The following is a 13,257-nucleotide window of genomic DNA, read 5'->3' as shown; positions in this document are numbered from 1 at the left end:
GCCACTCCGTGTTTTATTTTACTTTTCTCTGTCTACAACGATTACGCTTTGATGAACGAACTTAGACTAAATTTCGCGGAACGTTGAAGCACGCCGATCCAGGAGTCGAGCACGCAGCCGTGATTAAAATAACAAATACTTCATTCGTCCGTACGACCACCTTATGAACGTTCCCACGGTAAATTCTTCTTCAAGAGTTTTCTCAGCTTTCGCTCCGAATCTGCACTTTTGTAAATAGGTGACAAACTGAAAATCTTCAGATCGACGAGCGAATCTTTTTTTAGGGGACGTGCCCAGCTGCCGCTATTCAACTCCCCTCTAAATTCCGTGTATCGCACCCCTTGCTTTCTTTATCTTTTGAAAAAAACTTTATTCTATGGAAGATCGGCAGATTTTTCACAAAATTTATTCATCCATCATCGTCACTTCTGGAAAATTCTTTCGACTCGAATGAATGGAAAGAGATACCGCATCTCCGACTGTCTCCGGAAAAAAAAATTGAATAAATGAACGAACAAAAATGGCCCTCTGTCGTTCTGGAGGCACAGTTTTTTGCGAAGAACGTGGCACGCGTTTCGTCCTTGCACAGATATGCCAACAATCACGATTTCACACGGAGTAACCCTTTGGAGCGGGTTTGAGCAATTACGATGTGCCTGCGCATGTGAAATTTACCTTCTGGTGAAATTCCCGATTGGCTTGTAAGAGGTTTACCTATAGAGATCGAGCTGCACCTGGGATAGAAGAAGCGATTCGGAGTGAGCGAACGCGAAAAGAGAATAAAACCAAAATGGACTAACATCAATAGCGGTATAGCAGTAGCAAGGAGTCGTAAAAATAGTTAAAGTAAAGCTGCCTTGGCAGAAGCAGTTTACTGACTACCACTCCGAACGAAGGAAAGCACACTGTAATCCAACCATACCGGTAAAAACAACCTTGAAATAGCGTGAGCGCGATCATTAAATTTGCATCGAACTTCAGTACCAACCGTAATTCTGTTTTTATTGCAGAATCTGTCGCTGATATTGTAGTTTCAATTTTTCTTTCCATTTCATTTCGATTTTTCGTGCTTGCATTTAATCAGAACGAGCAACGTTCGTTTGATAAAATCCCTTTGACGTCTCCGTTTCGACTTAAAGAAGTAACTTCGACGCGTTCAATTCGTAACGACGTTCTCGTCATTGTAACGTTGGATAAACTCGATCGAAGCGACGATGTATCCGTCGTAATTTTCACTTAATTGAAATGAAAAATCAACAGATCCGTCAGGTGTTCAGGTGTGCATCGGCCTACCTCGACGATCGAGTTTATAAGCTCGGCCGTTTGTTGAAGAAGGGAGGGAATAATATGGAGTGGGCAACGGCAGCTGTGTAGCGGTGGTATGGACGGGTCAAGATTAAACGTAAATATTCATTTGCTCTCGAGGATAATTGGGAGTGTCCGGACACTCCGCTTCATTAATTCGAGATTACATCCGCCAGACAGGTGATGAGTACCTAAACTTACCGAATTCGCTTTCACTTCTGTTTTATTTATTCCCTGTTTCTTTTTTTTGTCTTCACCTTCCACCTTTTCACCCCCCCGTTATCGCGATTCGATTTACACTCGGAATATAATTCGTGAAAAATTTTTCACGATCGATGGAAGTTTATAGACGTATCAATCAATCGACGAAACTTCGATTTCTCCGTCTCTCCCTACGCCAAGAGCACACCGGTATTCGATGCATGCGCACAAACACAGGTATACGCGCATAAATACACCGTATTGTGTACACCTACCGTATACACTAACTTGTGTACAAAGTTATCGGTGGCATATGTGTGCACCTCTATGAATATTCAGAAGGGAACGTTGAACAACGAGCTTCCTACAAAGCTCCCTATAATATTTCACGCTCCTGCACCCTGAAACCGTACGAGATATTCGCTCTATCGAATTAATATTCTAAAATCTGGAATCAAAAGTGGTTCGGGTGCGATCTTTTTGAAAAAATCCGCGCAGGATTTTGGAGCCTCGATCTTCGATCGGGTCGGGAATTTGATACGTCGTCCTTTACGAGGCGTAAAGTGATCCGAGTGAAATCGCACAGAAACAATCGAACGAAATCAACGAGACATTTGGGACAGTGGGAAATAGGGAATAAAAACGTACGCGTAAAATAAAAAAGTGAATAACAAAAGAACAGTCGGTAGTGGTGGGAGGGGGGGGGACTCCGGTGCGTTTGACCCTCCGGCATCCGAACGGAATAAATCATAATCAAACGGCAGTTCAACCCGACGTGGTCGGTCAGGAGAAGATAAAAATTTTGCCGGCGAGAAATCAAAAGCTCGTATATTTGTAATTCCCGCGCAATTTACGATGTATATGCATATTCAATTTTTTGTTTCCCCGCACATCCGTCATCTACTCGTTAATTGTAAAATCGTACATACGGACCCTCGACGCTCGTGGTACGATCGGTTTTTTTTTCGTCACGCGTAATAGCGATAATGTAAATAGTTATGAAAAAAATAAAATTTGGGGTGATAATCTCCTCATTCATAACCGTTGATTTTTCTTTCTGAAAACGAAGCTTTGCGATCAGACTCTGGTTCGGCGCGGGTGGGTTCAGCTGTTCGTTAAGAGAGTTGTAAATCGTGATTGATCGGTGTTAGTCAAGTAAATTTATTAACGCGGTATATGTTAACGGTGACTTGCCTCGGGTAAAGTCTAACACGAAACAATTACTCACCAATTATTCACGGGTTACCTTGCTGAACAGAGACCTCGCGATTCTCGATTACATCTTACTTGCCACATCACTATTCATCCAGGTTTAGCGGCAACGATACCATGCGTCGTATCACCTACCTACCTACCTACCCACCTTAACGGTTGGAGAATATATTTTCAATTTCAGCGAATAATTCAACCTGCATATTCTCTATTTACGTCACGCACCCGGCAATCAATCCACTTCCAATTAATCTTCAACAATTAGATACGGGCGACGCGCCCACTGTGTACCCATTGCTTCAATTACGTCGATGCGATTTGCGTACATTCTTCGCATCGCGTGATTCCACATTTTCTGATCACCCTTTCTTTTTTTTTTCTTTTTTTTTGTTTCAAACCGCGCGAGTTGTCCGCGGTGCACGGGGAGCGTTACCCCTGGAGTACGGGACGGGGAAATAATAACTGTGTATTCCGCTCACGCCCCAACACTTAGAGTTTACTGGTACTAACCTAGGCAAGGGCTTTAGTGCTTTTCCATATGCGGGTCAATATACAGCGATCGTGCGGATGTATCGTGAGAGGGAAAACTCATTTTGACGATCACCCTTTGAATGGGAATAGCTAATTTATCAAATGGACGTTACATGTACGTACCCTTCCATTTTCCACGAACAATTTCGGATTCAAGGAATTAAACTCGATCGGTTGATCCGCCGACGGATGAAACTTCTACTTGGAATTTTTCTTCAATTCTTCCCCCCCGTGTTACCCACTGCGTCGTCGTACCGCCGAATAAATAATTGTACGTGTTTCCGATGTACGCGCGGCATCGGTGCGGAGACACTCCCCCGACGAGCTTTCTAGAGCGACACTTTTATTTCCCTCTAGCGCAATTAAAATAATTTCGCGAGACAAATTTGCATTTTAATTCCACGTTAAAAATGAAACAAAAAAAAAAAAAAAAATAGAACGAAATAAGGTATGCGAAGATTTGCATTTTGTTCAAAAGAACCGCAAAAAGCAAGTACATATATATAAAACCTGTAAATAAAAGCGGTGCCGCAGCTCTATCAACGCGCGAACTCTTCCGCGTCGATCCTTTCGGTCAGATTTGATGGGGTTTTTTTAATTGCGAAGAGGGATATCGACGCGGTGATCGGTGATTGAATATCGCGCGTGATATTTTTTTCGCAGGACTTTCTCACGTTACGTTTGTTGTACCAATTAACGAAACGATTTTTGGCCAGAGCCACGCGTCGTTAGCTTTTTGAACACCGTTCACCGTTACCATTGAGGAAAAAAGACGATATCGAATTTCGTAATTTTGGCCTTTTGTTTCGGTAACTTTGAACAGCGTTGATATTCGATTGGCATACCTGCGTTTTATTTAACCACCATTTTACAACTGACAGCTCGATAATTAACAGCTTGACGAGATTAAATGAAAAAACAACGTTTTCACCCGTTTCTGTGAGTGAGAAACTTTGTTCATTGTGATGGAAAATTCCGACAAACCTTTTTTCGTTTCATTGAATTTTTTTTGGCGAATAATTCCAGATTTTGAGTCGTGATTTACAGATATCCATTTCTCACTAATATCTTGCGATGCGATAATCATTTTCCATACAAAGAAGGAGAGAAAACGGAAAGAAAAATCACCGGTGAGAAGAAAAGATTCTCAGAATCGAAGTTCAGTTGATTCGAAAGGAACTGTTTCTTGAAAATTATTTGGATTCCATAAATTCCGTAAAAACTAGACGATCTCGATACGGTAGCGTCTCATAAATACGGATTTTTGATCCGGTGAAACACGTAGAAGTTGACGTATTATTCTAGGTAAAAGTAACTGGAACAGAAATCGAATTAGTTAATCTATATATCGAAATTGCAGGGGTGTGGCGGTGAGCCGAATCGTAGGATGGGGTGGTTTTGTCGGGGGTGAGTGGATAGCGCGGATGCGCCGCGGTAGTCAAGAGAAGGGGCTAATCCCACGGAGTTAGCGTCAGTCAACTTGAGTTACGAGCAACGCGCAACGGTACACCCTATTTATCGTAAATTATGACAAATTACGCCTCGTCTGCGTTTGATAATAAATACAATATTCATATATATATCTATACCGAACCTATAACTACTGCATTATTTACACGCAGGAAGTAACTGAAGAGGACTGTTCGGAGGTTGACGTTCGTGGTGACACTGTCATTCTTAAGACACGCGCCAATTCACAAATTTTTCATCTGTGAATTCAGAATTGACTTTTATCGCGAAGTACGGATTAGTCAAAATTTCATTGAGAGGAAAGTTTTTCTCACATTAAGAATGGAGGGAATATGATATGTGATCGATATCCGAAAGCTCGATGTTATGTTCAACCATTACTTAGAGTGTAAAGTTTACCACTTATAAAAAGGAAACCACCACGACGATCTTCTTTGATCTCGGTAGCGAGGACCCCTCTCAAAGAGAGAAAGACGAAGAAAAACGCTGGCTAGAAAAAAGCATCTTCCCGCTGGTTTTTTTTTTTTTCTTTACTTCTTTTATTAATTTATTTATTTTCTTCTTTGCCTCAATCTTTCATCGGACCTATACACTGTGGGAAAAGACGAAAACTTCATCTTCCGCGACGGTCCCATGAAAAGCGTTCAACTCTTCTGTGAAACGAGATTACTGGGATCGATGATCACAGAAGCTATATACCTACATTGAATCTCAAGAGTAAAAGAAGCTCTTGCGAAACGGTTTTTTAAATAAATTCCGACGGCTCTAATCATCTTCGACGGATGATTTTGTCAAATTCGAACCGAGTCCACATGATCGCAAATCCAGAAATCATAGCGTGTCATACGCATCCGTGCGAAATAAATCGTGGCAAGCATTTGATCCAATCGGAAAACAGTATTTAGCGAGTTAAAATAATTGTCCGCGTGCGTAATTACGTTGGTGAAATTCGTCCATTTGCAGGAATTAGTGAGAAACGTAATAACGTAATGGGGAATCCTCGACCGAGTACATCTGCATTATGCGGTGTTTGCTTTGGGATTACCTCTCCAAAGTACGACGAGGACAGTAGGTACGTACGTGTTTGCGATTTGCCCCGCAGTCGTAGGTAGTTCCGCTACTGCACGGGCGTGGCAGGAATTGTGTACAGCGTGAACGATTATGCTAAATTATTGTACATACATCGCGGTTATGTCCTGTTTGTTCAACGAACGTGTCCAAAGTCTGATCGGCTTCATCGACCATCTGAACCGTCCGCTGGCTACGCTAAGTCCTTGTCCTTGCGTGGCCGACCACCGGCAAAAGTCCACTACGAAATCTACGTACTACCCGCTTTCCGAATAGCTCTCATTATCCTCGCAAAAGTCATGTAAAAATCATGTGACGTGGATTCGGCGAGTACCCGGAAACGCTTGCCCTGACCCACACCATGTACGCCGGAAGTTCGTAAACGGCGAATGAAAAGTATTTTGATAATGTGAGAACGACGCGATTACGTCGACATACGAGCAAAATTTTGGCTCCAAGTCTCGGAGGAATTTGGCGTTTCTCATTGATCCGAAGCTGCTGCGGCAACGCCATTGAGCCGAAACTTCGAACGTTGTATCGGCAATTTGACGGTGTGCGTTTGTTCGATACTCGGCGTACTGTTCGGTTCCCGTTCGTTCGACAACGTGGCGGTTCGGTAAGCCCGTGAAGCGTTGTTTCGAAAATTTCAACATGCATAATTCAATCTGGTCAAAGGTGCTAGAAGTACGATACCTGTTGCTGGAGGCAAAAAGAATCCACCGTCAAGTTTTCTCCCGTGCGATGCACTTGAAACTCGATGAATTTCAGAACGGCGAATCCGGGTGGCGCCGATTTCAGATCTCTATCTCGGCATGAAGTAGCGATATATAATTCTATGTGTATGTATTACCTCGAACCAATCTCGTTTTTACGATCGAACCCGATGATTTCGGTTCGACCGGATGAAATTCTCCGTACTTCTCGAGCGCGTTGCATATAATGGACAGTTAAACCGGGAATGCAATGTGTTTCCAGTACTTTCAATTCCGTGGAAAATTGTAACGTTCAAAGTACGCGGAGGCTTTCGAAATTTGAATATACCTGCGAATCCTCTGAAAACCCCGCGCTCCTAGGGAGCTTCGATAACACAGTGGCAATAAATATGAAGACCCTGCTTTGGGTTACACCCCTTTCCTATACGGCGCAAGTACATGAAACTGTACGCTTGCCAACACATAGGTATACCAGAATCATGGTAAATTGAATAAATACTTATTCAAGGATTTTCAGACGAACAGCGCAGCGCTACAACCCGGCAACGGGTACGGTGCATAGAAACTCTTTCCACTCGAACAAACCTTCGGGACGACTTGCATCTGCTCAGTTCTCTCGTTCGCTTAAGCAAATAGGTACAACCTACCGTACCTGCGGGGCTGGCAATAGATTTCACCTACGCGAATCCTACGCCCAAAAAAAGAAACTGTGTGATAGAAAACTTTTTGTCGCACCAGCTAGCTTAGCGGTAGTTACCCGGCCGAAATCGATACCCACTTCCTACGACGAATATCCAAAATGGAGACAAGGTAGATTATTCAGATTTTCTCGCGATCTTACACGGAAACGAATGATCGGCGTATTCTCCGTTCGTCGAAAAATGCAGAAATCAACACCGTTGTGTTCTATCCCTCATCTCCTTATCCTCCGCCTCTGCATAACCATAAGGTACTACGGAGGATATCAAAGTTTCCTCATCAGCCATTGATGCAAAATCTTCACCCTAACGTATAACACGCGGATGCTCGGCCCCCGTCAGAAATTGTATAAGTTTCGACTAAAATTTACAGAATTTCGAAACGATCGAAATTGCTGGTGGTTAGTTCAACTTGATCAAAGTGTCCCGAGGTTTTTCTTAAAAGTTTGACCGTGCATTCGAATCTGGAATATTCCGTATGTACGTGGATATGACCTATCTATACATAGGTCACAGTTGGTGGTTTAATTGCGTGTTAAAAGGGGGCTGATCCAAAGGATGATACTGACGGATAGGATTTTAGTTTTCCAGTCTATTCGAGGTGAGCGATATCGCGAAGCTGTTAACGAGGACACGCGACGCGGTGGTGTGAGCCTAGCCGCCTCCGTGATAACTAAACTTTGATGCGCTGATGTTTATTTTAATGACGATCGTTCCCAGCGTTGGCATCTTTATTCATAGTTAAGCGATGCGCTGCTCTATTTATAGAATGAATTTCATCGGATTATGGCATGGACGTTCGTCCTCGTTCCCGCATGGCTACACGGTGATGAGCGTAAGTTTCGTTTCATCAGTAAGGAAACAAGTGGAATCTGCAATATATCATCGAAGGCCTAAGCGATTCGGTCGAAAGATCAGCAACGTGACTTTCATTCGAAACCTACACTCGTAGGTTAAATTTTGAAGTATTCAATTGAACTTTGTCCGTTCGAAGAGCTTCTACGGATGCAGGTTCTCTTCAGTTGCTATCACGTGACGTTTCAATCGTATGAAATACCGAGACGTAAGAAGTTGCAAAAAACTAGCCGATCGTAGCTGATTCGGTGGACAATCTCGTCACGGCCACTAAACACCTTTTGGTCCAATAATCACGGTAATTTGTGGGGCTCGAAATGATACGTTCGACGCGAATGATTGCCGGTTCGCATCGATTGTTTTTCTTCGCCAATCATCTCCGAGTTTATACGCGCGCATGTCTCCTGTATGCACACATCGGTAACAATTCATCGGCTAGCTTTTTTTCAGAATCGTCGATTCGAACTCCCGCACGTTCGGAAAATCGTATCATACCACGGGGGGCAGCACAAAGCACGGCTTTTAGTGTTAAACGTTTTAACCCGCGTTCTAAACCACTAATAGCAGTCGACTATCTATACCCCGCCATCCGCCCATATATGTGTATATCTATGGTTGTATACATGCCATTTATGCATAGGCTATGCCTGCTTTACCGTTATAACTCTGTACGCAACCCTGACGCATTTCTCGTCGTACGTGAACACCGGCAATATGCAACACCCGCTTGAATACCCCATGTCCATGGTGTTCATACGCGTATAGGTATACGTACATATAGCACGTTGCTCATCGCAACGCGTCGCTTCGGTCGGGTCGACGTTGAGAGAGGTTTTGCGGTTCCGACCGCAACCCGCACTACAAGGCGGGTACATTAGCGACATCATCGCTTGTCACCCTCGTCATTCCGTCCGTTCGATGAACGCGTCTTTATCTCCTCTTTATTTATACACTTCGCCGGTCGTATTTGTTGTAATCCGTTCATGTCCGATGGACGTTTCTGTTTCTTTTTTTTTTTTTTTTTTTTTTTTTTCTCATTCAGGGAAAAACGGGGGTCAGTGGACAAACATTTGAATTCATCCGCGACGTGGAAAAGCTCGGGGCGAGCGCGATGGGGTGGTCTAACAAGTTACCTGGTAGTCCGATAATCTCCGCTTTCTCCCGGACGTTGCTTCGGAGTAACGAGCCCGATCTCTACGAGCTTTGAGGCGATCGCAAGCTTCGAATAATACGCCATTTTTTCCGCACCGGAATTCTAGCGAAGACATTTTGATCTTGTCAGCGAAATAGAAGCCCCGCGCCTATTGTGGCCGTCGGTCGAATCTATCGAAGAGAATAATTTCGATACAAATTTTCTTTTCACCCTAATAACCCCAGAGAATCTTTCATTGTACGGTAAAAATGTCCCTCGGGCTATTCTCCGTTATGGATCACAATGTCCATGCGCGAGATATCAGCGTGCGGAATGATCTTTGCAAAATAGGGTCAAGGGTAGATTTGCAATTTGCCGTGTCCCATCAATTTAACGGGGCCTTTGACTATATGCCTGCGATTGTGTTTCGCGTCGATGAGACGGTAGTCGGAAAGGAAGGGAAGACCCTTCATCTCGAGGGAATAACGAGTTCTCCTTTTTGTTCCCTATATATGATGTTGTACGATAGTCGCCGCGCATTGCTTATAAGCTAACGTCGTTTTACCGTCGATATCGGAGTATAATTCGATATCGTAATATACGCGAGTATAAGTGAATTTTGGCTATGTGTGAAAATTGTGCGGGGAGGACGCGAACCGCCGTGCGGTTGCAATCAATTTAACGTTGTTCTCCGGGGAAATTGTATAAAATAATTTCCCGCATTGCTCGCGGCACACGTACCTACACCGACCTGCTGGGTTGATTTCTCCGCGATTTTCACTAATTGTAGATAGGTGCGAAACGAAGGAAAACCAAAAAAAAAAAAACGCTACACATTTTCTCACAACGTGTAACGCTTCTCGTTCTTCTTTCTCTCGGATTCATCAGCACCGCGTAAACGTGTTGGTACACGTACGTGTACGTGTACGTACGTACGTATATCGAATGCTCTGATTGCTACCGTGAGTAAAGTTTCCGTCGAAAGCGCCAGGTGTTAACGGATCTCGTCACAAAATTCAAATTAGATAGAAACTTTAAGATGTATGAGAGAGAGTTGGCAAAATTTAATTACAGAACTTTATTATACGACTTATATACCTGGCCAGATTATAGAGGAGATAAAAGAAATGGCAAAAGAAAAATGTAAATGAAGAAAACTCGGAAAGACGGAATCGTCATTGGCGTACCTACGTATACTAATAGGCGAACGCGACGGACATCGACCATCGCAAAATTTCGGTCGTCCGTTGGATTCCCATGAAAATAACAAGTATCACAGCTGCGCGTGAATACCGCTGGAATCCGTATCAGTTTTCACACAGTTACAACGTTTCTGGCTTCTCGAACAGTTCGCTATTCTCGAATTTCCGTGCGAACAATTATATATCTAGAATCCCGCATAATAGAAATAGAAACTCACCCTCAGCGTAATGAATTCGCAATCCGGGTCCGGACGAGGAGCTTGTCTGGCACAGGGTAAAACGGTGACGCGATCTTACAGTCGGACCAGCAGGTAAATCGGACCGTTTCGTAGGAAAGAGTAGAGCGAGAGCGGGCGGTCCAATTTACCCGGTGGTTCAATCATCCCTGCCTTTCGCCGTATATTTTCCAGAACACCCGCCCGGCAATGCGTAATATCCATCCGACGAAGGTTCGTTTAATATTTAATGGCACCGACTCGCCAATGTCAGCCTGAAAGCTTCTTCGTCCGCGAGGGAAAGCCTTCGTCACGCACCTGCGTTCGGAGGTCTTTTAACGCGATCGAAAGTTCGAAAGAACTTTTCCTCCCCTTCCCTACCCGCCGAAGGTACGACTAAATGCTCGCGATTAGACCAGTGCCCGGTGTATATATATCAATCTTATACCGATACGATTTCCGCTAAAAGCTATAAATACAAGTAGTACGTCCGTCATACATCTAAGCTCCGACTCCCGACTCGACGTGGGGCGGCGACGACGCGCTTGTTACAAGAAAAATCCAACATCTATCCATAGTCTTTCGCAAACAGTCGAACCGTTCACTACATTTTATCATCGCGTTCCACGAACGACGTTTCAAGGGATGAAAGAAGCGAAAGAATTATAGCTTGAAAAGAAATTCGTTCTATAGCGGCTTTCAGCTCGCGAAAAGCAGCGACTTGCATTTGTATCTCGTTCAATCTCTTTTTACTACCGGGTATATCGTTGAGATGAGGATAGACGTTGGTCATCCAATTTCACGAACTTGACGTCGTTCGAATTATGAAAAGTGGAGTAAAAAATTTTGTTCCAAGTCGGGGTCGATATATCTCTGCAGAGCGCGAACCGAAGCTTCGCGATTCTCGTTCAGGAGCACGTGTTCGTAATACCTGTTTGGCGGATGTCGGGCCTTCGTAAGTAGGTACCGTACGTGAAGCAGATTGTTCGAGTGTTCGCGACTAGGTGCGGGACACGGGGTGAAAGCGCAGGACTGCAGCCGGTTGACCGAACCGCTGGTGTATTCCAGGTCGTATACATGTACGAGTCTTTCCTACCCTAACGGTCTGACCTATAACGAGTGGTATAGCCGCCGCCAGCCACGAAACTGTCCAACTTGGAAATGTGACGATCAAGGTGGTCGATCGGAAATTATGTCGAAACCGTGCACCGAATATCCGATATCTGTGCCATAACGACCCACCCAGGAAAGACCTCGACGACCGAACTATCGGCGTTTAAGTTAATTACCTTTGTATGCGCTGCACATTACAATTCAGTTCGGTTGTAGGTTCAGTTGGTTAGACTCGGCAGACTTTGGGAAACAGGCCGCTTTTAATTTATTCGCAGCGTTTTCCGCCCTCGGCTGAAATATAATGAAATGATCTTTGATCCCCGCAAACGTTCGCTGTAATATGTTCTAATGGAAGAAATTGCCCGGGGTCTTGTTTCAGAAATCCCAACGCCAACGAGCATCACGGAAGAGGAGACAAAGCGTCACTTGCCAACAAAGAGAGAAGCAAATATCGTGGTCTGATTTGGGATCAATATGATCCGGTGCATCAGAAATACCTCGAAATTGGTGAGTAAAATTTCAATGAAATTTTCGCACCAGTTTTTCGTTCGAAAAATGTCGAAAAAAGTGGAAAAGTAGCGCTGCCTTCGCCTCGGTGTGCTACTCAAACGGAAGATTAATTTTTGTTTTTCCACACTCGCCTCGAAAGACGATTCTCCGCAGATGGATGATGTATTTCAAAATCGATGGAGAAATAATTTCTTCGGTAATTGACAAAGTGATCCAGTCGACGAATATTAAAATCGTGAAACTCGCCTGACGCGAGTCTAATCGGCTGACGGAATAATCCGCATGAGACGGACCGACCGGACCTTGGACCCTGTAAGATAAAAAAGAAACAATGAGACGTACATCATTTGTCCGTCGTAATCGAAGTCCAACGTCGAGAACGAATGGGCGGGGAGGCGGGCGGGCGGGCGTGGCAAATGAGAATTATCATCGTTGAATTCTGACGCGTATTGACAGCTCTAGAGGAAGGAAGGGTGGGCGATCAGGTATCGATGATTTGCCAGCCCTCGTTTCACTTCACCCGTTTTCCCCGGTGGCCACGAGAAAAGTAATTTAGCCGAGCAACGAACCCTAATTTGCGCCCGGTATATTAGCTCGTCCTTATCCTTATCACGCGATTCTTCTCCTCTCTACCGCGTGTTATTTGATTTTTTTATTCTCTCAGCGTTTTCTCGAGTTTCGAAACAAACGAGAGAAAAACCAACAACTTCGATCACGTGATGATATATCAGGTGCGTGACACCTGGGATCCGATAAATAATTATAAATTCAACGAAATCGCGTGTTAAGATCGTTAATTGAATGGCGGATCGGTCGAAAACAAAAGAAGGAAAATTCAAAACCGGCCGTATCGTCATTCGCCTCTTCCTCGAAATCCTTACAGACATCGATTACGAACGGTCGATGATACCTACTTGATCGGACGAAAAAAAAATTAAATAATGAACGGAAAGTTCCGAGTCGACGAAAAAAATGGAGAGTCCGCGTCGACGGGGGACTCTTTATTTCATGTCCGATCAGGTGGAAAATATA

The 13,257-nt window shown here is 44.0% G+C and overlaps 1 protein-coding gene across 1 annotated transcript in view; it reads left to right on the top strand.

Moving 5' to 3' along the window:
* The window catches only part of LOC105685828 (neuroligin-4, Y-linked), a 198,926-nt gene that overhangs the window by 160,856 nt on the left and 24,813 nt on the right, over window positions 1–13,257 (top strand). Inside the window, exon 10 of the mRNA XM_048651849.1 lies at window positions 12,095–12,222. Coding sequence (XP_048507806.1) covers window positions 12,095–12,222 — 128 coding nt within the window. The remainder of the gene's footprint in view (window positions 1–12,094; window positions 12,223–13,257) is intronic.

Source organism: Athalia rosae, chromosome 3 (genome assembly GCF_917208135.1).
Source record: "Athalia rosae chromosome 3, iyAthRosa1.1, whole genome shotgun sequence".
NCBI classification, from domain to species: Eukaryota; Metazoa; Arthropoda; class Insecta; order Hymenoptera; family Athaliidae; genus Athalia; species Athalia rosae.
This window is presented reverse-complemented; position numbering and strand designations above follow the sequence as displayed.